General features: G+C 40.6%; 1 protein-coding gene and 2 pseudogenes across 4 annotated transcripts in view; 2 read left to right on the top strand and 1 right to left on the bottom strand.

Annotated features, from left to right (window-relative positions):
* Positions 1 to 26921, top strand: part of SRPK2 (SRSF protein kinase 2) — a 249897-nt gene that overhangs the window by 74986 nt on the left and 147990 nt on the right. Inside the window, exon 2 of one of the 4 annotated variants that reach the window (XM_075558524.1) lies at positions 22716 to 22779. The exons of the other annotated variants lie outside the window; for them this stretch is intronic. Coding sequence (XP_075414639.1) covers positions 22742 to 22779 — 38 coding nt within the window. The 5' untranslated portion in view covers positions 22716 to 22741. The remainder of the gene's footprint in view (positions 1 to 22715; positions 22780 to 26921) is intronic. 4 annotated transcript variants of the gene reach the window in all.
* On the top strand, positions 14271 to 15427 carry LOC142457013 (malate dehydrogenase, mitochondrial pseudogene; annotated as a pseudogene).
* Positions 16262 to 22443, bottom strand: LOC142457012 (BAG family molecular chaperone regulator 5-like; annotated as a pseudogene).

Genomic DNA, 26921 nt, shown 5'->3' with positions numbered 1-26921 from the left:
AGGTGAGTCCCCAGTGTCTTTCTCCACCTTTTATCAGAACCATGAATTGAAAGGTTGTTGGGTGCAAGGTAGAGACTTTGACTAGACGCGTCACATTAAATAATTCACTGCCCCTGCAGTACCTTAATCTAAAATGGAAACCATGTAGCAGTAATTGACACAGATGACTTTGCAAAGCCTTTACCAACTCTGCTTAAAGCTTGGTAGAGCTCCGCAGGTTTGAGGGGAATAATTTACCAGATGGTGATAATCTCTCAAAGCCTTTTGGAGACTTGTAGTATGTTTGCTGGAACAGATGTGTGGATATTACTCTTTTATAAAGGAGGAGAGATGGGCCTCAGGGTGTGGATAGATTTTAGGAATGAGACAGTCACTGCTAGGAAAGCCAATGTAGTTTGAAAACTACACAACCACTTGTGTAGTTTTCAAATAAGACATTTCATTATTATTTCAAGTAATAAGACATTATTAGTACAGTTCCTGGTGACAGGAAAATGTAGCAAAATGTCATGTATTAGGCTGCTGCTTGTGACCTTGAATTTCTACTGCTGTGACCACTCCAGTTTATGGACCAAGAGTTGTGTCATTTTATGCCATCATGTAAGACTAAAAGTTTCTGGTGGCAATTGTTTGGGCATTTTTTACAGTTCATTTATTTTTACTTGATTCTAAAATTCCAGTGAGCTCTGTATATTTGAGGATTTTATGGACATCCTTGCAGTGTTACTGAAAATCCCCTGGGGTATTAATACTGTGGGTGGCTCTGAGTGCACTAAGTATCTTTAGCCTCTACTTTTTGGTTAAGATCATGAGATTTGGACCCCACTGCACCCTAACTAGTGTTCCAGTTCCACTGTGAGGATTATGAGAGACACTGTGTGGTAGTGGCCTCTGGTGTAAGCTTTTGGTTCTCCCATTTACCAGCAGTATAACCTGGAATCAAAGGATTTAGCCGCTCTATGCCTTACTTCTCTTCTCTGTAGGAGAGGGATGATACTTAGAATACAGATTCCATGAGACGTTTGTGTGGATCAACTGAGCGAGTAATGTACAGCTCCCATGGCCATGCCAACTCAGCGTCAGCTGCTACTATCACCACCACCACCACCGTCAGAGAGTAGCCTCCTGAAACAAACCCACAGAGGAGGGAGCATCCACCGTAACTCCCAGCAACCCTGCAGAGGCTTTCCTAGGCTATGGATCTGTACCAGAATTGGCTGCCCATCGTTCTTCCACAGTGTGGCTGGTGGGCTTGAACGGCCAGCCTTGGCAGTTAGCAGCCCCAGTGCCTGCCTGACAGTGCTACCCCAGGGCTCCTTAACTAAAAACCTCATTGCCATCGAGTCACTAGTCACCCACCCTACAGCACAGGGCTCCTTAACCTGCCTTCAATGTTTAAAACGGAAATTGCGTTTGATGCCATATCTCAGTTCTGTTAACATCAGTAGACTTCCATCACACTTTGCCCCCTTTCTTAGATTGTTTCTCTATAATATCGCTAATTAGATTCTAGACTATAGTACTTGTTTTGTTTTTAGTAAACATCCTAAAGTGCTTGATAAATGTAAACAGGGCCTATTTGTATTGGAGTTGGTCTACTGTAAACTCTTGCATGAAGTTCCTGTGGAGATAATTTGTTTCAGCATTTTATCTTCTCTAGTCAGAGGCGTTAAACCATTTTATTGCCTTGAGTTATTTAATTGACAAAATTAAATGTATTTTTTAAGTTAGAAGCCAGTGACTGGTGAGATTCAAAACCTTGGTAAACTCTGAGGGCTCAGTACTGGAGAAAAGAATTTAATGAGCTTGTGTGCTGCCTTTAGCATTACTGCTATATAGTTGTGTGTCTTCTCCACAGTTAAGTGGTCTGAGCACAAAGCTGATTGTGTTTGCGGGAGTGTTTTCCAGATGCTCGTTCAAAAGCGCTGTGTGCGAGTGTGAGTGTGAGAGTGCGAGTGTGAGAGTGAGAGTGTGAGAGTGTGTGAGAGTGAGAGTGCGCAAGTGTGAGAGTGCGAGTGTGAGAGTGCGAGTGTGAGAGTGTGTGAGAGTGAGAGTGCGCAAGTGTGAGTGAGTGTGAGAGTGCGAGTGTGAGAGTGCGAGTGTGCGAGTGAGTGTGAGAGTGAGAGTGCGCGAGAGTGAGTGTGAAAGTGTGTGTGAGAGTGAGTGAGTGTGCGAGTGAGAGTGCGAGTGTGTGTGCGAGTGTGAGTGCGAGTGTGCGAGTGAGAGTGTGCGAGTGTGAGTGTGTGTGAGAGTGCAAGTGTGCGCAGAGTAGTCTGTGCTCTTCACGCCTGCTCCCACTAGGGAAAACAAGGCTGTGAAACTGGGTGCTCTGTAGAGTGCTCGTGAGAGGTACTTGGAGCAGTTATGCTCTGTATACTGAGATTTTGAGGTAAAGTTTCACAGTCTCCCGAGTAAGTTTACTTCTTCACTGTGGTACCCAAGCCCTCTGTCTAGAACAGAGGTCAGCAAACTGCTGCTCTGGAGCCATGTTTGACTCTGATGCAACCTACATGTGGCTTTGAAGTAAAATGGAAACTTTTCAAAGGATATTGTTCAGATTATGGTGATTTTATTTGCAAAAATTTATTTATGACTCAAACACTTTTTAAATTGTTGTGAGGGTCAAATTGCCTTTTCTTTCTCAGAAGTTTGCCAACCCTCTGGTGATCTAGAGTAATGCTTCCAATAGATAATTTGAGAACCATGTATAATTAAGAAATTTCTAGTTGCCACATTAAGTAAAATTGATTTTAGTAATATTTTTTATTGAACCCACTATATCCTCTGGTATCATACCAACATGTCTTTAGTATAAAATATTAATGAGATTTTAAAAAATTGCATACTTTAGAAACCTCAGGTGGACGTGGCTGCTGCTGTGTGCTGGCTGGTTGATTCCAGGATGGCGACCTCATATGACACAGAATTACCTGATAGATTTCGTAGGCTGTCTTCTTTATAGGAGCACATTGCAACCTGTCATTCAGCAAGGGAGTGCCACCAGGATTCCTTAAGTGTTACTAGTTAGAGACTGCCACATTAACTGTGGGGGGAGGAGGAGCCTTCCAAAGAGTTTGTGGAAAGATTCTCTTATCACTTCATTCCCTTTTAACATGAATATTTTGAAGTCTTCTCATATAGAATAAAGCAGCATAATTTTTTATATTTTAAAATATAAGAAAAACAATATTTGTTGAAAGATAATGTTTGAGAAAATTTGTCACTATCCATAGGAAAAGTTTTTTGAAAACCTTTTTCTTTTTCCTGTTTTAAAAAATTTTCCTCTTTATTGAGCATTTATTTGTTTGTTTTGAGATGAACTTGCTCATCACTAAAGACTCTTCTAAAAAAGAGGACTCTTCCTTGTGTAAAGCCACTCAAACCACTATTTAGTTTTGAGAAAGAAGGAATCTGGTTTTTTGTTGTTTTTTTTTTTAAAGAAGAAACACTGTATGTTATTACTCAGCCCATCTCAAGGAATGAAACCGACAATAATATCGTATTAAACCTTCCATGTGTTGTTGTTTTTCATCCTCCCCACGCTTCTTCTTTCCCTGTTCTTCCGCCTTGGTCTCCAGCCTCCTTGTCATCATCAAAGCTTAGTCTGTTAGTGTATAAGCCACATTTCTTCTTTGTTTTTCAGGCAGAACATTTTCTTAAACTGAAACCTCACAAGGGTTTTGGGATTTTGGAAGAAGTGTTTCGGTATAAATTTCCTTTCACCAGAGTCTCTGATAAGCAGGCTTAAATAATTCTTGACAAAACAAATCTCAAGATCATTTAAAAACTGCGACAAAGTTTACTGGTTGACCGTAGAGTGGTGGTAGCACCCACGGGAGGACAGCTCTTAATCTCCCACCTGGTTTGGGACTGAGCTCACCGCTGCTCTGTGACTCAGTTTTCACAGCCAAGCAGTAGCCCTGTCAGGTGAACTGTAACACTACAGAGGTGCAGACTCCTGAAATCAACCATCTGAGATGGAAAGGTCAGTATTTGCCCATGAACAAAGTTCAGAACTAGGAAGGGTTAGGAAAGGAGGAAACAGGAAACACAGGGAGAGTGTGAGATAAGAGATGCTACACTGTGTGGGGATTTCAACCAGTAAGATGAAACAAAATGTTGATAAATTGTTGGTTGAATGGAAAACTGATGAACTGCTCTGTAAATATTCACCCAATTTACAATTAAAAAAATCACAAAACAAAACCCCAAACATATCCAAAAGAAACAAGATTGTGATAAGAGATGTAAGAGTCCCCAATAAAATGATTGAAGAAGAAAAAAAAAGAATCAAACCTAAGCTTGACAGGATTTTATTTGATTCACACCATCTTAAATAAAGTGTTGGCACACCATCGGCGATTTACATTTTGAGTAGAAAGTTTTGACTAATCAGCAGAACCGGAACAGAGATTTATAGTTAGGACTGTGGATTTGGTGAAAAACTTATCACCCAAACTGTACAATTTTTCCTTTTCGTTACATTCCCTGAACTATGGGGATTGTACTTGATTATGTCTTACACTCTTTTAACCCCACGGGCTGTCAGGAATTCAGAAGACATGATGTGGGTGTAACAAAGAAATGCTGGATCATCCTGAAGAATTGGATTAGGTGTACACTTGATCCCAGTGAAGATAGTTCACAGGTGGTCCACTCTCGCCAATGGTGTAGCCTGGCTAGAAAGGTGAGTTCTGTATCAGGAGTCCGGATTTCCGAAACTGAGATTAGGTCAGTTTGGTGAGATTATGTCAGTGGTTCTTAACCTTCCTAATGCCACAACCCTTTAATACAGCTCCTCATGTTGTGGAGACCTCCAACCATAAAATTATTTTCGTTGCTAATTCATAACTGTCATTTTGCTACTGTTATGAATTGGGTGACCCCTGTGAAAGGATAGTTTGACCCCCAAAGGAGCCGTGACCCACAGGTTGAGAACTGCATATGTTATTGTAGCATGGACATGGAAATGATCTTGAATGTTGAGTAGGCCTGGGTTCATTGACACTGATGAGATGGTGAACTTTATACACATTGCTCTTTTTCCTTCCACTCTTTATTTATTTATTTATAAAATGGCAACACTAGTCGTCTACCTCATGATTTATATGAAGATGAGGATAATGCTTTAAACATTCAAGACATTGTTGTCACCATTGTATAAAGCAAGGGTTAATTTTGCCACCATCATGTAAAGCAGACCCTTATCAGAGATAACCACTCCCTTTATATAAGGTAATCTGATGTGAGTCATAAATATCCACCATTTAGAGAATGACATGAGGCCATGGGTATACAGTAAGGAACAAAATAAAAATATTGTTAAGCAAAAAGCACTCAACTAATTAATCTGGGCCATGGGGCTGAAACAGAGTTTCCCAAACCCTGTGAACCTAAAAGTAATGTCTTGAGGCAACCAGCAAACTTTACATTGTGTGAGTGGATATTTTTATCCAGAATGGTGTAAATTAAGTTAGATGGTCTTCAGTGGTCTGGAACACACTGTTCTCCAGCAGAGGCCGTGTGGTGAGGCAGTGTAAAAGTAGGAGGGAATTAGGCAGGGATTTCAGGGTAAACAGTGCTCCATTTTTATTTTGGAATGTCTTTCCGTTAATCTTGTTTAAAGTAGTTTAAAAATTCATACATGTAACAGTATGTGAAGCGTGTATGTAAGCACAGAGTATACTGCAGTAGGAACCTGTGTACCCACTTCCTAACTCAAGAAATAGAATTGTCAGTACAATTATTTTTCCTTTCCACTGTGACTATTTTTCTACCTCTTTATATCCATATTTCATCTTACCTCCCTCTCTCCTTTTAAAAATAATTTCGGCCTGAATTTCAGAGTTAAACTTTAGAGGAAGAAAAAAGTGGGTACCTGAGATGAGTTAAATTGTGTTTGCTAGTATATTAACTATAAATGGAAGAATTTTTTGTTATTAAAAGAGAATTAAGTGATGGGGGAAAAGTAGTTTTATAAAAAAATGAAGATGATCACTTCATGGCCATTTGGCTGAGATCAAGTGTACAAGAAGAAAGATGAGTATTTTTTAGCCCTCTGTTCTGAGCCAGTGCACAATTAGCCCTTCCTGAGCACACGCCTCCTATCTCTGCAGCATCTAACAAAACTTCTGTAGGCGGAGAGCTCCTACTTAGCGAATGCAGCTTTTACCCAGAATTCTCAGGTGTGGGATTTTCCGTTTCTACTGTAGGAGAACCTCGTTCATTAGTGTACTTTACCCATTCCATAGTTAAGACCAGAATTTTGAATGTTAAAAATAAATGCTGCTATCTTTATGTAGTGTGTGTGTGTTAATTTTGAAAGGTCGATATATTTGTGTATTTTTGTTTTATTATAGGAGCCTGCTTGTAATGAAATTGGGATGGACAGGCTGAATTTAGTTTTTAAAGCTAACCTCTTTACAAGTGTCAGTTGTGAGATCTCCACAAGACTTCCATTTTTTGTGCTAGAACAGTGTCAGAAGAATTAAGCTGTTCTTTTTAACTTCAGGATAACACTTCCAAAATTCCAACAAAAATTGCTTTGGCCTTGATTAAGCTGTGAATTTTATTTGAAAGTGAAAATTAGTGTTGTGAAGGCTATTTATAATAGTGTGATTGAAGTTTATGTTGCAGAATGTTCATGTGGAAGCCATGTAACCATAAAAAGGGCATATTTAAAATGGGACTTTCTTTATCAAGACAATATTACTTTTAAAAAGTAAGCACGCAAATAACACTTGTGAAAATTCAAGTATAAAAAAGAAAAAAAGAAAATTCAAGTATAGATAAAAGGAAAAATCCATTCTGACCATCACCGATTCAAGTCCTTCCTCAGAAGGAAGGAAAGACTGTTCCCAACCATTTTGTAAAGTACTCTTTCCCAGCATTCCTATGTTGACATGTACCCACAAACACGGGCTTGTGAAGTACAGATCTGTAACAAAAATATTATAGTCTAAAAACAATACATATTTGCTTAGTAAGAGTTAGGTTTGGAATCTGTTTCAGTTCTACCTTGCTCTTTTCAAGTGCTCTGCAATATGAAGGTATCATAGCTCATGTAACCACTTGGCTTTCTCTCTTTCTTTTTTTTTTTGGCTTTCTCTTTTACTTGCTGTTGCCTACAGCATTATTGTGATGAACATCTTTGTGTGATTCTTTTAGGACATGTGAATGTTTTTCTAGGGTAGATAGAGAAGTGAAATCATTAGACTAAAAGAAATATCTCATTCAGCATACTGAAAACAGTAAATGAATCTATTTTGGTGTGATTTGGGTTTGTGAACCAGATTGTATTTTTGTAATATTGGTTAGGGAGGTCAGGGGTCAAGCATGAGATAAACAAGGATGCTTACCTGTGCATCAGAATTATCTTTAGAACTTTCCAGGTATGATAAACCCCAAAAGCATCAATTAGAATGTTTGTGAGTATGCACAAGTGACCCTTGGCATGAAGAGGAAACTAAATACAAGGGATGGGTGCATCCCAAGTATCATGAAAGGTCCAAATTACCCAGTACCACTCTAACTTGCCTCATAAAGTATAGTAGGAAGTTTTTTCTTCAGACTCTTAATGTAAATCAATGACTTTTTATATCTGAGTTTTACAGACCTTGGAAATTGGAAGTAAAACCAGTGCCGCATGGTGTTTGGATTGGCTGAGATAACCAATCAACTAACCCAACCCACTGACAGTGAGTTGATTCTGACCCTTTGAGGACAGAGTTGAACTTTCTATAGGATTTCTGAGTCCGTAAATCTTTGCAGAAACCACTGCCTTGTTTTTCTCCCCCAAGTTTGAACCATTCACCTGTTGGTTAGCAGGCCAACACAGCACAGAGCACCACCACGGCTCCTTTGGGCTGAGATGGATGATGAGATCTACTGAAGCCTACAGTCATTTGATTTATTTAAACCTGCTCTGCTTCCCTCCAAAGGGCAACTGTCAACCAGAGGGCTGTCTGGTCATTTCCTACTTATGGCCACCCCATGGGCTAACAATTAAAATAGGGTTCATAGAACACGTCTTCCAACCACAGAGGACTTGATCATCTGGTACTCAATTAAATGTTGGAGGAAAACTGTCTGTTGGCCTTGAGATAAATAGTGCTGTCTTGGGCTGGTTGAGTGGCTTTAGAGAATGACAGGAATGGTTTTGACTCTCAAATTTTTGCCTTCTTGCTGACGGAGAACCTCTCCCTTGTTAAATGTCTGCCATGTAATCTGCAAAGGACAAAGGGTCCTTAATGATTTTTCCACTTAAAGGATTGGAACCATTGTTTAGAACAATGATCTCTGTCGTAATCATAGATTCAGGCTAACTACCATGAGATTGTTTTTTATCTATCTAGTGCTGCTTCCCCATCACCCCCATATTTGAAGATAAGTCTATATTTGTACCATTTTTTAAATCTTTGGAAAGAGAAACATGATGTCAACTTGAATTCCGATTTTAGGGCTGAGTAGAACCAAGTTGTATCTGAGTCTCTACTTATAGCCATTGTCCGGCTATCTTTTCACAAGGAGCTAGAAAGCAATTCCAGTAGGAAAATGAGGAGAATGTATTAGGAAATTCTAATAAAATACAGACTTACTACATCAGGCAGTCTTAAAGTTTCACTGAATCAGTGTTTTGGCCAAACCATGCCTTACAGTGTTTAAGCTAGGAAATAAATAATGTGGGCTTACTTCTTGGGGAAAAAACAGTGGTTCTGACACATACAACAATAGGAATCTGGAAAGAGAAGTTTATGTCAATCATTGTGAAAATTGATTTGCTGCCCTGTTCAGCCAAATGGAAAGGAACATACACCTCAAGTATGTGTCATCCAAACGTAAGGGTTAGTGGTGAGATGTTCTCTCTAAATAAAGACATACTGGTAGTGGGATTAGTTACTTGCAAGTTTTTAAGTAACAACTAAAAGCTTTAACATTTTGAAACTGCTTTCAAACATGATTGTTCCCTATAAAGATGTATTCATACTTATTATAGAAAATGTAGTCGATACAGACCTTGCCAAGGTGGCAATGGGTGATGTCTCCAAAGGGAAGGTAAGTATTTTTGTGTATTTCCACCTAGCCGTCTCCCACTTTGCCTGGTCCCACCCCCAGTCCACCCCCACCTCGGATCATTGACAAAAGTGACCCAAGATTAAAGAACAAAATAGTTGCTAGTACCCTAGTTACACCAGTTTGTTTCAGCCCGTAGTCCTTAGCATTACAATAGTCCCATTGCTACAAATTTATTTTTAAGTTATTGTAAATCTCAAGCATTTAGAAACAATTACAGAATTCTATCACAATGCAGCACATCTGATCATGCAAAAGATTATTTTTCATAAGAAAAGAGATGCCAGTTACACTGCAGGTTTTCTATTTTATTTGTTTATTTTATTCATTTTATGGGGTCTTTTAAAGATATTATAACAATCTATAAATCCATTACATCAAGTGAACTTGTAAAGATGCAGCCATCATCAGGGTTTTTATTTATGCTAAAATAAGAAAAGATCTAGTCTAAGATTTATGTGCAAAAAGGCAACCAAGAGAAAGCATGGGCCAATATTTCTCCAAGCTAGATATAAGGAAGGCCTTTCAATGTGTGTAAGATTGCCAGATACCATAAAGGAAAAGAATTAGAGAACTTATTATGCTAAATATGAAATATGATTAAATGGGAAAAATAAGTACAGTGTATATGGCAAGAAGAAGGGTTAATAGAAAGATCTTCATATGTAGGATTAAGGAAGATGAGCCACAGACATAAAGTATCTGTGGCATATGGAAATATACTAAGCCTGAAGGCATTAAAGAACTAAACATGAAAATAGGCGGGTGCTTTGGTCTGTTATTCAGACTGTCTTACAGTTGGAGAAATAGTACAGATTGTCAAAGAATATTATGGAAAGTGTCAGTGTTTTGTCTGTTTTATACATTTACTAACTAATAGCTTCATCAATTTCATCTCCCCCTCATTTCCAGTTAGATTCACTTATTGGCTTTCTGGGGAGGTAGTTGCGAAGTTTCATTTGGTGTGCTACAGCCGTTTTCCTTTCAAGCCACACTTCTTAGTGTAATGCTGAGACGAGTGGTGGTGGTGATGCTTAAGGAGTGCAAAAACTGTAAGCTAACAGTTAAGATCTATTTAAAATATGAAAAACATACAATAATTTATTTTTGTTAAAATAATCCAAAATTGAAGGGGCAAATGCTTTGCTTGTACGGGACAGGGGACTGCAGCCGTATGTGGAGCTCCAGGACCAGTGTCTGGGATTTTCTGACTGTTTTTGTTTCTTGCTTTTTATGAAGTATTCTGGAACCCTGTGATGTCTTAACTCATTACTGAAAGCAAAGGAATGATTTTTATCTTTTCCCCATTGCCCCGGATGTAATGAAACTTTACCTGTATCTATGTATATTAGAATTTGTTCCAATTCAGTATAATCAGTCATAGTCAATGTCTGTATAACAGTGTCTAAGTTTGTTTTGTGCTTTCTATATATCTACTCATCACTCTTTGTCCCCAAATTCTCAGCCCTGGAAGGATCAAAAACCAAAACCAAACTCACTGCCATTGAGCTGTAACCCTGTGAATTTCAGACACTAACCAGACTGACCCTTGGAGTGGCTGGTGGTTTCAAATTGTTGACCTTGCAGTTAGCAACTCAATGTGTGACTGTCACCTAGGCTCTTCCCTAAGAGGACAGGGGACCTTCCCCACCTCCCCCAGGGTACCTTTTTTGTTGAAGAGATTTTATTGATACAGCAATATCATCCTTGGGCATGTTGGGACACAAAGAACATATTGGTTGGAGGGCAAAGACACATGAAACAGTCATGAAAAGATACATGAAACAGGTCAGATCCTGGCTCTTACCATATTACCTCTGTAGCCCGTGGCCAGCTACTGAGCATAGTGATAGTGTTTGCCTAACATGGCTATGGGAGGGCCAAGAGAATTATTATACATAAAGTAATCACAAGAGCACCGGCGCATTAACGTATGAAATAAATGAATAAGAAAAATGTTAGCTATTGCTGTTGCTGCTGCTATTTATTATGAACACAGTTTTGTTAATCCTAATATTAACCTCCAGGCATTATTTTATGCTTAAGATGTTTTTTATTTGATGGGAAATTAGCTCAGTACATGGCTCAATATAAAAACGAAATGTTTGCACTCTGTGATTTTGATTCAAGGTCACTTAGATGTAAGAAAGCTAAGATTTTGTTTAAAGGGCCCTGTAGACTACCTCTCCCTTTGTTAAATGTTGAACTAGTTTGGAGTCCATGTTCATGTAATTGTAGGGAACCATAACAGACAGAAAAACAAGAATAAAAGTGATTTGATCTATTTTGCTAGTGTTTGTGGCATTTCATAACATTTTGCAAAGCAACAAAGTCTTGGAAGTAGACTTTACTATTGCTTGTTGCTGTGAAAAGTTTTTATAGAAATGAGATGACTGATGCTTGAGGTGAGAATTATAGGATTTACAAATGAGAATAGTGATAATTGGCAAAGTTCCTGAGAGGTAACGTGTGGGTGTATAGACCAAAAAAACAAACAAACAAGTCTTATAAATCAACAAGCCTTATAAATAGTTCCATGAAAAGTTCAATGCTTTTTCTCTGACTACGTTACAAGATTTTTAAAATTTGATTTTAAGTTTAGTTCGCCTATTGGATATCGCTCCCTTCTTATTGTGGTTTAGGTGAAATTTTACAGAGCAAATCATCAGTTTCCCTTCTTCCTTTCCCTCCTGCCCCTGGTAACCTTCAAAGAATGTTTCTCCTAGGTTGAAAACCTTTCTTCTTCTTTTTTAAGTAATAATCTCATATATTTGCCCTTTTCTGATTGAATGATTTCACTTAGCTTGTCTTCCACGTGCATGGGGTGTTTCAGATTCATCATTAACACTGTGTAATATATTCCATTTTGTATATGCACCAAAGTTTGTTTCTGGTCTTGTTTTTACTGCTGTGAATATTGGTACTGTGGACGTGGTGTGCATATGCTTGATCATGTCACAGCTCTTGTTTCTGTAGGGTGTACCACGTGAGAGGAACTGCTGGGTATTTCTGTTCCCGACTTCTTGAGGAAGTCCCATACAGCGTTCTATAGTGCTGTGGCTGGACCTTCCACTGGCAGGCTACGTGGGTTCCAGGAGCTGCAGTCCCGCCAGCATTTTTTGTTTTCTGTGATTTGGACAGTGCTGGGGTGAGGTGATATCTCATTTTTGTTCTGATAGCTCATGATTCTGAGCATTGCTTCATATACTTGTTAGCTCTCCTGGTGTGTCCTTTTGTGAAGCGCCTTTCATGACTTCTGTCAGTGTTTTAATTGGTTATTTGCCCTTTTCTTGTCAAGGTGTTGAAGTTCTCTATAAATTTTAAAGATTTGTCCCTTGACTGATATGTCTTTCCCAAACTATCCCTCCCCTCCAATCTATGGATTCTCTTTTGGCAGAATCATCCCCATATATGGTAATTCATAGTATCATTAATTTAGCCAATGGTATAGAATTTAAAACACTAGCGAGAAAAGGAATCCATGCATACAGAGGATACCTTTATAGAGCAAAATACATAGATTGTTGACTTGTACAGATTATTAACTTAGATGACCGTTATTCTGTTATACAAACACTGAAAGCTGAAGATTGGGCAATGCTTTTCTATGATGCTTATTCACAAAGGCAGAACTATACCTGCTTATCTAAGACATAAAAAAAGCATAGTATGAAAATAGCAAATATATAGTAGCCTTGAGATGCCATTTATTGGTCACCCTCAAAGAAGGAGATTTGAACTGAAATCCAAAGACAGGTATGAGTATAGGTTTGTTTTTCTTTTGTAAAAGTGAAGTGTGGAAAAGCAACTCTTAAAATGCTGGGGATGCCTATATACCTACCTACAAGTGGAATTGGGCCGAACCCAAGATCAGCTGTTCGATACTACCACGTGATCAGAGGGAGCAAGATGCAGCAGCTTCCTCTGGTAATGATGTACAGCCTTGGGGACTGCAGGGGCAGTTCTCTACCCCAATGGATCACTGGGAATTATACTTGAACGAATGCCAGTGAGTTTGGTTGGTGGAGTTTATGTCAACCCTAAGAAGCCCTGGTGGCACTGTAGGTTAATCATTGAGAACCTTACAAGGTGTCAGTGGTTCAAACCCACCGGCTGTGCTGTGCCTTGTGGTTACACACACTGGACTCCTAACCACAAGGTCAGCAGTTAGAAACCAACCAGCCGCTTGGCTGGAAAAAGACAAGACTCTCCTCCCTCAAAGAGTTACAGTCCAGTTCTACCCTGCCCTCTAGGGTTGCTATGAGTCAGCATCCACTCAAGGGCAGTGAGTTTGGTTTTCACGGTGCCATGAATGTAAAATTATGCACAGTACTTAGGCTGATGATCCTCTTCATTCTTGCTCACTGGCTTTCAGTCTCACTGCAGGTTGACTGTTCCAACCCAGCAGCTGAGCTGTGGGGAAAGAATGAGGCTGTCTACTTCCTTACAGACTTACCGCCTCAGAAATCCTTGCTGAGTGGCTGTTGAGTTGATTGTAGCGAGGGTTTGGGTGCATTTTTCCCTGGAGGTGGGTATTTTTGACTACAATCGAGGGAAATTTGTTTACTTTTTAAAAAATCCGATAGAATTGGAAAGCCAGCAGCAAATCTTACTTTTGAGTCTATATCCAGAATAACAGTGGAAAACTTGGGAGAAAGAAAAAAGATATCTTCTGGGAGGTAGACTTCCTGATAAGTGGCAGCAGCTTCTCCAGCCTGAGACCACCTCCTTCAGTGGCAGCCCCCACCGCAGTGTGGGCTTTAAAGGGGACATAGTGTAGTCTGTCGGCACGTTATCATACTTAGAGCACAAGGGGGTAGAACTGGGATTTTAATGGGTTTTTGTATTTTAATTTTCCAGGAAAAAATATGAAAGTTATTTTATTTAACAACATTTAGGGTATAATTATAAAATATGCAAGGATTCTCAGAATGAACAAAATAAAATCAAGTTTGTAAATATAGATTATGTAAATCACTTTTGACAGTGAAAGGAAGGTTAGTACAATCATCTGACGAGCCTAAGTATGGGTGAGGGAGATAATGGATTTAAAACCTTAGGTAGCATTATCTGACCAATTTGTTCTTTCCTCTTCTATGCAGTCTCAATTATTTTTGCTGTTTGTTTTCGTAGTTTTCTCACATCACATGTAAAAATAATATTGTTTTTCTACTAAATGCAGTGTACGCGGGAAGAATATGTGCAGGGTTTTTCAAATGAAAAGCATTTACAGGACTTGCTCGCCGCCAGCTCCTTTGCTCCCCAGCCTGTGCCCCTCCCGGCCAGCCCTGCTCTCTGTCCTCGCCCAGCCGCCGGCCGCTGTTCTCCCCAGCAGCTTCAGCACCTCGGCCCAGAACCATGCTAACGTATCCGTGCTGGGCGCTTCTGGAGGAATCGGGCAGCCCCTCTCACTCCTCCTGAAGAACAGCCCCTTGGTGAGCCGCCTGACCCTCTACGATACCGCTCATACCCCTGGAGTAGCCGCGGACCTGAGCCACATCGAGACCAGAGCCCATGTGAAAGGGTACCTCGGACCCCAGCAGCTGCCCGACTGCTTGAAAGGTTGCGACGTGGTGGTCATCCCAGCGGGAGTCCCAAGAAAGCCGGGCATGACGCGGGACGACCTGTTCAACTCCAACGCCACGATCGGGGCCACCCTGGCGGCCGCCTGTGCCCAGCATTGCCCCGAAGCCATGATCTGCATCATCGCCAATCCGGTCAACTCCACCAGCCGCATCACCGCGGAGGCATTCAAGAAGCACGGCGTGGACAACCCCAAGAAGATCCTCGGCATGACCACCCTGGACGTCGTCAGGGCCAACACTTCCGTGGCGGAGCTGACGGGTTTAGACCCGGCTCGAGTCAACGTCCCCGTCATTGGCAGCCACGCCGGGAACCCCATCATCCCCCTGATCTCCCAGTGTACGCCCAAGGTGGACTTCCCCCAAGCCCAGCTGACGGCCCTCCCGGGCGCATCCAGGAGGCCGGCACGGAGGTGGTCAAGGCAAAAGCAGGGGCAGGCTCTCCCACCTTGTCCATGGCCTCTGCGGGCGCCCGCTTGGTCTTCATCGAGGACGCGTTGAACGGCAAGGAGGGCATCATCGAGTGCTCCTTTGTGAAGTCCCAGGAGACGGACTGCACCTACTTCTCCACGCCGTTGCTGCTGGGGAAAAACGGGCTGGAGAAGAACCTGGGCATCGGCAAGGTGCCCTCGTTCGAGGAGAAGATTTTTGCCGACGCCATCCCCGAGCTGAAAGCCTCCATCAAGAAGGGGGAGGAGTTTGTGAAGAACATGAAGACGCCTGCCAGAGAAGGCCGCCGGTCCCATAATTTATTCGGGCTTCTTGTCACATAAAGTCATTTCTGAGATCTTCGTTGCTTTTCTAACTTGCCCTGGCAATGTTTGTTGTAAGAATGTTACCATCCCTTCCAAATAAGAGCATCAATAAAAGCCATCTTTGATTTCTTTTCCAAAGCCCCCCCTCCCCCCAATAAAAGAAAAGTATTTACAGAAAGAGACCTTCCCTCTAAACCAGCAGTTCTCAACCTGTGGGTTGGTCGTGACCTCTTTGGGGTCGAACGACCCTTTCACAGGGGTCATCTGATTCATAACAGTAGCAAAATTACAGTTATGAAGTAGCAAAGAAAATAAGTTTATGATTGGGGGTCACCACAACATGAGTAACTGTATGAAAGGGTTGGGGCATGAGGAAGGTGGCGAACTATTGCGCTAAACCAGCATGTCAGTAGCCCCATGCCAAATCACTGTGCTAAACCATCTAGCACGTCAGTAGCACCATGTAGCCCCACCCTGCCCACCTCATGGGTGGGGCTACACCTGGATTGTGAAAGGGGGGGGCAGGTTAGGTGTGCCTCCTTTTGAGCATTTCAAAGTAGAGTGACACACCGCTTTGCTTTGGATCTTACTCATACTCCATCCCAAATTTTCCCTTTCTCATAATTTGCCCTGTATTATGGAAGGCTGTCTTTTTCCTAAGATTCTGCATTATCACATATTCAAAGCTGCCTGATTCCCCACCTCCACATTTTTTGGGGTGTTAAAAAAGCCACACCCTCAAACCACAGCCATGTCATACAGATAATGGCCTGAATGGAAACACTACTATACTGTAATAGCGTGTTTTGCAACATCAAAAGCAGCAGAGTTTCTGAATATAATTTGCCGAAATCATAAATACTGAGGTTGAAGTAGGCATGTCTGTAAAACACATTTTGGTTCAATGCCCTGAAAGCTCTGGAGACATTCACAGAAGAGTCTGTAGGAAAGTGCAAACAAGCGACTGTGAGTGTGAGTGCCTGGCTTCTTGGATTCCAGGTTCCGGTAGCTGAGGATGTTCGGTGCCAGCTTCACTGCCTGCTTCTGGGCTGTCTTGCCCAGCTTCTCACCCTGCGGGTCCACGGTGTCCAGGGCCAGCAGCTGCTTGGTCAGAAGTCCCCCCAGGCCAATTTAGGTCTTATCTATGTGGCTGCTGCCAAAGGATAGTGTCAACTTGGATCTCTGACAAGTGGCTGAGGATGCTCCAGTAGGCTTTGTGGGATGGGTGCTCTTCACACAAAGTTTCCTCTTCTCCATGGCTTCCCTCGTGCCCATGTATGTGATAAGGGTGTGCAACTCGATCATTGCCCTCCTCAGGGCTTCTGGGACCCTGGGCTTCTCCAAGCTCATGCCGTCCAGTTGGCTGATATGGCCGAAGCTCAGGTATAACCTGAGGATTAGTGGAGGGAGAGGAAGGGGGATTCGGTGCTTGGAGGAGTTCAGCTTTTATTTTTCTCATCCTCTTGAGGACCTTCTTGAGCTTGACATTGGACTGGTTCTGTCCCAGGGCAAAGGCGTGCATCGCGTCCACGTCCTCTTCCATGCCTATGGACTTTAGCAGCTTGTTGGTGCCCGCCACTACCTCCCTGTTGTAGTTCCCAGTCTGTCCTCCCACATACATCCAGGTCTGTGATCAGCTCCCAACAGCACACACACAACAAAATGGCCTCCACAGCTCCTTGCTGTTCACGCCCCTCAGGAACTTGGTCAGAGTGACCCCAGCTTTGTTTACCTTGCACATCATGGTGCTGATTTGGCCACAGAGGGGTGCATGTCCTCCAAGAGTGGCAGGGGTGGCTACTTCTTACTGCAGTCCTTTTATGATCTCCTGCACCTCGTAGATTCGGGTCAGGGTGTGGTACCTTGCTTTCCCAGCGGTTGTCACTTAGGTTAGCCCCAGAATGATATCCTGGATCCCCTCCTCAAACTCGTCGGTGAGATAACTGCCCCTGCTGTAGCAAGGTGACTTCCTCCTTCACCAGGGCAGGGCCCCCTAGGAAGAAGCTCCAGATCTCTAGCCAGTGCGGGTGCTCTGCATTGTGCTCCAGCTCTTTGAGTAGACAGACTCTCTTGTCTACTGGGCCGCCATTTCCCTAGCTCGCTGAATGTCCCCTGGCCCCTCCATGTCCACAGAGCCCATCTCAAAGAGTTGCTTTTTGAGGATCCATTTCAGCTGCTTGTAGCTCTTGGCCATGGCCAGGCCACGGAAGCCCAGGACTTTCAGTTCTAAGGGAAGGATGCCTGTGCCCCATATCCATATGTGGGGTAGGTTCAGTTTCACAAGTACTGTGTCGCTATTGCTAGGTGCCCCTAATTATTGCACTCGCCCCTAATTAATAAGTACTACTTACTGTAAGAGCTGGGTCTTACTATGCCCTGCTCAGTATTTAACTATGTAAAGAACACAGGTGTGTCCCATAGCTTCTTGTGTTGATCTTATGCTGCTGTATATTAAGTGTTCAAAGCTGACTCTCTTCTCTCCTAAAATGCCCTCTTCCCTTTGGAGCACCCATTTTCTTGGACATTTGTTTTCACTGTAGTTGCTGGTAATCTGCTACTCCTGGTGGTTGTTCTTGGGATTGTGTCAGCCCTAGCCTCGCTCCTGGGGGTTCCAGGAGTCTTCAAATCCACAGATGCTTTGGAGTGAACAGTGGTATCTTAAGCAACAGCAGTAGGACATTGACTGCAAAGATTAAATTGTTGATTTCTTCTTCTAAGAAATTTGAGTCCCTCTTATTTAAAGTGAGTAAATGGAAATGAAAATAAAAGTCTGTCACGAGAAGGTCCTTAGGATGGGTGTAACAGCATGAGTGGAGAAACCCTAGCAAGGCAGGCTCCTCCTCTGGAAGATAAGCCAGGTTAAGAAGAGTACAGTCACAGACCAACCATTTGTTGTAAGCAAGAAATCTGACTAATGTTGATCATCTTAATTCGTTATAATAAGAAAGGTCCATTTTATATGCTTATTTAAAATAAGCTTTGGGTCCTTGGAAATTTAGCTGTAGGTATGTGTGTGTGTGTATGTGTAGGATATAGGAAAATTGGAACCCATTATATCCCCTGTCCCAGTTTTCTGTTATAACCCTAAAGTTTTCTAATTGGTTGATTTTAACTGGAAACAGTATATTTAACAACAGAGAATTTTGGCCTAGCTAGATTGTAACTTTTCCTGAAGACTGTGGTGTGTTTGTGATGTGTGAGACCCCTCTATGAGTTGAAGTAAAATTGCAGCTCTCTCTTCAAAGAAGTTCGGAATCTTGGTTGTGCTTTGGGTTAAGCATTGGGGGCTGCTAACCTCAAGGCCGAAAGTTACCCATCAACAATTTCTTGGGAGAAAGACAAAACTGCCTTCTGTAAAGATTTACAGTCTTGGAAGCCTTTATACACCCGCGTTGTCTTCAGCGATCATGTAGGGGGAAGCTGAGCATCTCCGAATGCCAGGTTATCAGAACAAAGTGTTTTTGTAGTGAGGGAGTACTTGAGTAGAGGCCCAATGCAACAAAAAGTTTTGAAGGTCAGGTGCAAGCAGACAATCCAGCATGAGGAGAAAGATAACAAAAGCAAAGTGTTTTTTAAATGTCTTTTGGAAATTTAAAGGGAAATCATGACTAAATTCAAGTTGATCATAATTTTAAAATGTATTTATTCTAACTCTACTGGAACTCTAACCCCTGCTTATTTTCCACGTGAAAAAGGGAGTGTGGTCTTCAGGTGGAAGTAGGAGTAGAAGCATGAGGGCAGATGGGAAGAACTGACTAAAAGCTGAGAGACCTAGCAGTAGGTGATTAATGCGGCAGGTAGTAATGTGGCCAGACGTTTTAAGAGCCCTGGTTAAGTGTCAACAGAGAGGAGGATAGATTCCACAGGGAACCACAGCTGAGATTTTCAGGGAAACCATTAAATAATCTAGTTCACAGACCTTTATTTTTCTTTCCCGACGCACAGGTTGATCTGAATGTTCCAATGGAGATACTTGCGAGTTGAATTAATATATAAATCACAAAGTTGCAAGATTGCAATTCTAGGAACAAGGGAATTATTTCGAATTGAGGGCAGCATAGCGGTTTAAAATGTGATCTATACAATCAGAGTGGGATCTCTACAGCAATCCTTAAGGCAAATCTAGATGAAATGTCAAATACATGTATAAATTGTATAAGAGGATGAACAGGTGAAGTTTTAAAAAATGGTGCAAGGAAGGCCTTTCTAAGTTTTAACAGAAAACAAGACATCATAAAGGAAAAGCTAGATCGACTTACTTGCATAGAAGGGGCTCTCATGGTGCTGTCTGGTAAAGGGTGTTGAACAGCTGTTAAAACCTACTACCCTCTTAGCTGTAGCAAGTTGAGGCTGTCTGATTTTTGTAAAGATATGCAATCTGAGAAATCTTACCGGAATTACTATGAGTTTGAATGGACTCCCTGGTGTGGGTTGGGTTTTATGGTCCCAGCTATTATAAAATGACAACTAATTGGGGGTGGGAATATTTGCAGCATATATCAGTGAGTGTTTTATAATACGGTCATGCGAATTGATGACACAGGTGATGTAGATTATGGTCTGAGGAGGTCAAGGTCCTGAGCCTAGGGCTTTAGTAAGTTGTGTCTACCTGGTCTTCAAAGTCCCCAAGTCCTGGAGGGCCGTGGAAGTTGTGATGAAATAGATGTCGATGATGGGGGAGTAACGAGATCCATGGATAGTACTGACATTGTCACATAGTCTCTCCTAGTGGATGGTGATGCACAGATCTCAAAGGATACGATATTAGCAGTGCTTACAGAACATTCCTGAACCTTCTGTACTCGAGGAGGTATAAACAAAACCAAAGGCTTGAAGAAAACGTGGAAACCATTTTGGAAAGCTTGTCATGCATAATCAGACTCTCCCTGCTTGTGTGTTTAGTACTACCAAGGTCAGCAGCCAGAACCTGGTTTATATAGCTTGCATTTTCCTTTCCTAACATTTTCAAGATTGGGCAACATTTTGTTACGTCTGTGTATTATAATCTTGGAGTCCTACAGTGCCACTGATTTTATTTGGATACATTGAGTCATGAACTTTTTTGTTTTCTTTTGAAATAAAAAATTCGCCAGAATGTTGGCTGATTCAAGTGTAACTATTTCTGCTAAGACTAGCTGATACAATTAAGAATAATTCTTTTGAAATGGCGACTGAGATATAGATTAAAGCTAAATTTCCATATGTAATAAGACTTTAGTGACAAATGGTGGCCTTTGAGGCTGGCAGTTAGAAGGAGAAGGTGAATTTAAACTGAAAAATGCTATTTAAAATTGGCCAAACCCAATATACCTCATAGAACTCTTGATTGTGTAGTGATTACTTGGGCTGCTAACCTCATAGTAAGCAGTTCAAAACCACCAGCTGCTCCATGTGAGAAAAATGAGGCTTTCTACTCCTGTCAAGAGTTAAAGTCTTAAAAACCTCACAAGGGCAATTCTAATTCTACTCTGTCCTATATGGCCACTTTTGAGTCAGAATTGTCTTGGGTATGGCCGTTGAATTTTAATTTAATTTATTTTTTTAGTATACTTCAGTAACTTACTATGGAATTACTTCCTTTATAGGCACCACATGCTAACAGGTAGGGAGGGTTTAATATGTAACAAGCAGGATATTATTTAATCCTCACAACAGCCCTTCCAGTAGGAATTATTATTACTCCCATTTTAAAGCAGAGGAGACACAGGTGTAAGAGTTTAATTTCCCCAAGGTCTCACGACTATTAAAAAATGATGGAGGATCCAAGACTGAGCGGAAAACTCCAAACACCAGACTCGAAATTTTAAGAAGAGACAGGTGGTGCACTGAACCCTGCCTATGTCCATCAGCCTTGTCGGGCCTTGTAGTCCATGTAAAGAATAGTCCAGGAAGTACCTGTGTCACCCCATTCTAACCATTCAGCACTCGGGAGTAGTAGTTTGGCTCCAGCCAGTGGTAAATTCTGTTCTCTTAGTAGACATTCATACCAGTTTTATAATGGCTGTGGGTGAAGTTGTAAGCTTAAAATAAACAGGAAAACCCCTAATTTTAAACAACATTTGAGAGGCTATTTGTTTATAGGTTCATTGTATTTTATGCAGCTAGTCCCTCTTCTGCATTTTCCTTCACATTTTCTCATATTCTACTTTGACCTGTAGTGCATGTTCTCGAATTTTTATACTTGTCTTACCTTTAAAACTATGAAAAACTTTTGATGTCTATTCTGAAATTCCAAGGCTGCTTATAACAACATTCCAGTTGGTGCCATGTTCTATATTGAGTACCTGTACTTGTTACTATGAAAGCATACTTAAATTTTAAAAATCCATTTGGAAATACTTTTTTAAACTAGGAAAAGAGCTGGATAACTAGCTAATCAGACCATGTACATTTTACTTACTTAAAATTATGTGTTTTAGGTCAGTCGTTTAGTACTTAAAAGAAAATGGGTTAGATTTTTCCTCCTCTTTTCCCTCTCTCTCTGATTCTGACCCTTCCTTCTAGTTTAATCTGTTACCCAGTTTCCAGATCATCAGCAGCAGTTATCTTCCAGTTAGGTTGAATTGGTGCTTACACATTTGTTGGTAGATGGCATTGCCAGTCCTTTCCTAAAAGGACAAGTGTAGTCTCTCAGCTCGGTAACTGGGTGTTGCTGTTCACTTGTACCGTACTGCAAAGGAGGATAGGAAAATTAAGGTGTAAAACAAACATTCTAAAGCAGTTAGAGCCTAGATGTCCCACTGATCTCTAGTTAAAGACAATCAAGACACTCTAACAGTTTAAAAATTTTTTTAAATCTCTGACTGGGGTTCTGGTTTAATATTTCATTCTTAAGTGACCAAAATGATTTACTGGCTGAGCCATATTTTTCAGGGCTCGAGAACTAGAAGCAGCCATGGGTTCCCTGGCTGGTCATTACAGCTTGGAACTTTATTACCCAGGCTTCTCAAATTATCTAGTATATTGAATTCAGACGTTAGCATTTCTTGCTTGAATTCTGATTTGCAGACTATAAAATCTTCCTGTGGAGCCATGCTAGTTCTACCTTAAGAAAGAAAACACCCCTCCGCTGTGAAGAAGTGGTACTTCCTGCTTTCATAAACAGTCATGTGCATAGTTTAGCAAGGCCTGATGCCTCTGGAGCGTTCCCCTTTATAGCAGCATTGAATCCCGCTCCTAAGAGAAGGACTGCGAATCTTGTGGCCTCGTTCTGAACAAAAGAGATTAGAGAAGAAAAATCTCTTGATATAAGGCTTGAAAGCAAGGGCAGGCAATCGTGGTTGTGAATATTTTCTGATTTTTCCAGAAATCAAGCAGAAGATTGAGCTGCTGATGTCAGTTAACTCTGAGAAGTCGTCCTCTTCAGAAAGGTACAGCTCCATCTCTTGCATGAACAATTAATGGTGTAGCATTGCTAAGAAACAAATCAGGACACGGGGATGATGATGATGGTGATTTCCTTGTCAAGTTTGCTGTAATGTATTGTACTGCATGCCGGTCATTGTCTTGTATTGAAGATGTATATTTGAGCAGGCTGTTCTGCTTTTGCAAAACATAATTGATTTTTTAAAAAATAGTGGAGCTTAAGCAGCTGCAGCATGCACACCATAACAGCAGACTGCTTCATGTGTGACAGCTGGTGAGGGCTTTCAAAAATTATTTAGTTAAAAACACAGCAACAGCAAAATTACCACAAAACAGATGATTATTTTTTAAATCTTGCCTTTCTTTAAGGAAATGCTGACATTCTATTTTCTTCCCATATTTTGTGGTTGCTGCCACACAAAATTAACAAGGTTATTTGTAAGGTTTAGGTAGAAAATATTTGATAATTGGATAGAATATTATGTGGAAAGGGAGTGCCATTTGTAAATAGCTTAGGAATTGCAAACCCACAGATTAGTCACATTCTGAAAGAGAGATACGGTGCTTTTTCAAGTCTGTGCTAGGAAATGGAACAGTCATTCATGCAGTAATGGTTCATGCCTGCAGGTAAGGACAAAATGACTCAGAAGTATTTTTAAAGCAATTATTTTATTTGTCAGTCAAGTGATTATAAGGAAGTACTTGATTAACATGACTATTTTCCCTTATTCTTTAGAAGTCTAAGACATTTTTATCTCCAGTTAGTAAAGAGGCTATAGTTGATAGGGTAAATATTGTGCTCTCTTCTGTTTACCAAAATTGTATATAAAAATATTGTTTCAAATTGAGCTTGGGCAAACAGTTGGTACTTACCTGTCTCTTGGTTACTTTACTGGCTTATCCTTAAGGCTGCTATTCTGTGCTCATGGTGTGTTGATTTCTTCTTTTCTGGGTTTGGTTTTCAGGATTATCTTTTTGCTCATAGATTCAATATTTAAGGATGATACTAGGGAGAAGTAATTCAGTAGCGAAGGAGTACTGTAGGAAAAATATTTGTGAGGCGAAGAACCCAGAATGGTAAAATGGTTTTAATTAAAGTGCATGAGTGTGTGGAGGACATGGCCTGAAGGCAAAATAATCACATCAAATCAATGGATCAGCAAGGCTTCTAACTAGCTTAGGACATTGCAAATAAGGAAGATAATACTGCCCTCTTTAGATAGTGAAACGGGCGTTTAGAAAGGCTCGTGTTTATTTTTATGTAGCTTCTGACTTCTGATCTGTGACTAGTATACAATGTTAAGCATTCTGTTCCCTGATGAAAAACAGTTTTCAGCCTTGTACATGTCCTGCCAGTAAAATGGTGGTGATGGGAAGAGGGAGCTGGCTGATGGTGTCAACATTTAACCATCCAGGTGCCAACTGTAAAGTTAAGAGTTTGGTTACTACCAAGAGCATTCTTAAAGCGGTGACAAGAATTGCGTGAGCCATTGTAGTTGCATGAATTCTTTAGGGATAACAGGATTGAACAGAATGAATGAATATGGTAGAGAAGTGAGGTAGGGAATGGGTGAAGGTTTCCTGGTTAAAAAAAATAATTCATGCGGAAAAATATTCTAAAATACTTTGGTGATTGCATTTGCATTCTTAAGCTGGACTCCAGAGATTAGCAGAAGGCAAGGGAGGATGCCCACGGCCATGCCGTGAAAGTGGAGGAATCAGCCCCTGTGCTCACCATGCCTTAGACAGTTTTGCCAGAGCTTGCTTGCTTTGTTTATTGTTATTTAAGGAAAGGATATATTTGACATTTGTATTATGCTGATTTGTAAAAGGAAATAAATCCAGTTTATAGATCAGCTAACACATGCAAATGTAGAATTTGTTTCAAGCTTGTAAACATAGAAAATTGCCTCTTTTTTCTATTGATTAAAAGTCATGCAGTAAGGAATAGTCAAATCATTCATTGTTTTAAATTGTTCAGTAGAGCTTGAAAAATACAAATCTGAATAAAAACCAAACCCAAAACAGAACATCTTGTCTAGGAATTATATAACACCTTATACTACCAAGTACACTAGTACCTATAAGAAATAATTTACCATTTCTTTCTTTAAGTCATTGTTCCTAGTCTCACCTACATTTTTAAAGGATTTGCTTTGCCTTAAAATTTCTCGCTTTTTTTCTTCAATTTTAAGTTAGCTCTTTGAGGCATGGGCTGAATCTTAGAGGTATTTGGAATACACGCACGCACACACACACAATAGTAGTCCAATATCTGCTAGTAAAAGGGATACAGAAATTGTTTCTTAAATAAGGGAAAAAAACGACTTGATTGTTAGAAACCAAATTCAGTAGAAGTGATTGGTTCCTGCAGCATAGACTGATCTTATAATTAGAGAAGTCAAATGGATTAAGCAGCCTAAATGTAATAAATAATCCACGATGGGATGTTCCCCATCACATTTTTAACTTGCTAAAGTACTTGCTAAAGGAAGTACTAATGTTGATTGAATTAGTATTTTGTTCTAACAATTTTTAGAAAATGGGCAAAGCAAAAGTAAAAGCAAACTTCTCTTTTTTGGTTGACTGTTAAAGATTGCTACCTCACTGAAAAATAGAAATAAAAAGAAATATTAAAGCTTCTTAGGGACTGAAGAGCCCAAGGATGCACAGTAGTTAAGGGCTAGGCTTCTAACGGGGAGATTGGTGGTTTGAAGTCCCCAGCTCCATGGAAGAAGCTTTCACAAAGACGCATAGCCTTGCGAGACACAGGAAGTGCTGCTCTGGGGGGCGCTGTGAGTTGAATCTCCTTGAAAGCAGTGGGTTTGGTTCTGGAGCTATGGAAATTATTTTAACAAATCTTAATTACACTGGAATTTAAAATTATAGTTTTATCTTTTTCTGAGTAGCAGAGATTCTTAGAATGTGGAGAGGCATGAGCTATTTCTGTTCAGGATAGCTAACTTGAAGGAAAAAATTAAAGGAGATATCATAAAAAGTTGTACTTTATTTTTTAGTTTTATATTGGGAAGAGAAAAATGTCAACCTATTCATTTTTTTTCTTCTAAAATTAAGGATACAGAGCACGATGGGAATAGATTTAAAAACAATTCCTGATTTGTATGTTTTGGGTTGATAAAAGAAAAAAAGGGAAGATGTGTCTGCAAATGAGAGAGTTGCAGAGAGTGATTTGGGACTAAATCTGACTGATTTGGGACTAAATCTCACTGGAAATATTTTATTTTTCAAATGAGTGCCTATTAAATGAATGTATTCATCGTAAGCATGCAGCATCCGTGCCAGGCACAATTTTACTTCCCTGTACTCCTCTCCCCATCTAATGTAATAAAATACACAATGGATGTTTATTTGATGCAAAAACTAGGATCTCATGCCTCCATTTTGGGGGTTTTTCCCAAGCCACATTCTTACTCCTGGCTAGAGTACCCCTGAGATTTGTGGATTTGTTGGGGAGAGCCCACTAGGGAGGAAGAAGAGTATTTAATAATCTTACTAGCTTAAACAAATGAGATGGCTATAGCTATCGATACCAGGTCTCTCTTCCATGGAGCAGTGGGAAGGCTTGAACCACTGACATTTCTTAGCCCAATGCTTAACCCACAGTGGCACCGAGGCCTAGTTAGTGCTCTATACAGAGAGAGAAAAAGGGATAAAACTGTGTTTTTGTTCAACTAAATTACTATTTTCTTAATGAATGGATGTTACAAAATTGTGCTATTTCTAATCCATAAACAGAAATTAAGCCCAGAATACTCAGAGCTATGACTCCTGGTCCGTCTAGGTAGATCCTAGTGAAACCCAGGAGTCTGTGAGGTTAGGGTGGGTGTGAATAGCTGTGAGTCTTAGTTGACAGCCGTAGCAAGCATTGCCCCGAATGTAAGCACCTCCCGTAGCTGCTCTTGCTAACTTTGAATGAATGCTGTAATTAGTAAAATCCAAGTTAATTATATAATAGTGCCTCATAGGCATTTTCTCAGTCAATAAGGATAGATATTCATAAAGAGTATTTCTCTCTGTGTGTATGTCCCAACCTTTTGGTCTTAAGGATTCCTCATACTTATAATTGCATAAGTAAGGAATAGTGACTTAGATGATTAATGTCCAAAATCAGCAGTGCATATTGAAT

This window comes from Tenrec ecaudatus, chromosome 9 (assembly GCF_050624435.1).
Source record: "Tenrec ecaudatus isolate mTenEca1 chromosome 9, mTenEca1.hap1, whole genome shotgun sequence".
Lineage (NCBI taxonomy): Eukaryota > Metazoa > Chordata > Mammalia > Afrosoricida > Tenrecidae > Tenrec > Tenrec ecaudatus.
Note: the sequence above shows the minus strand (reverse complement) of the source record. Positions and strands in the feature narration are given on the sequence as shown.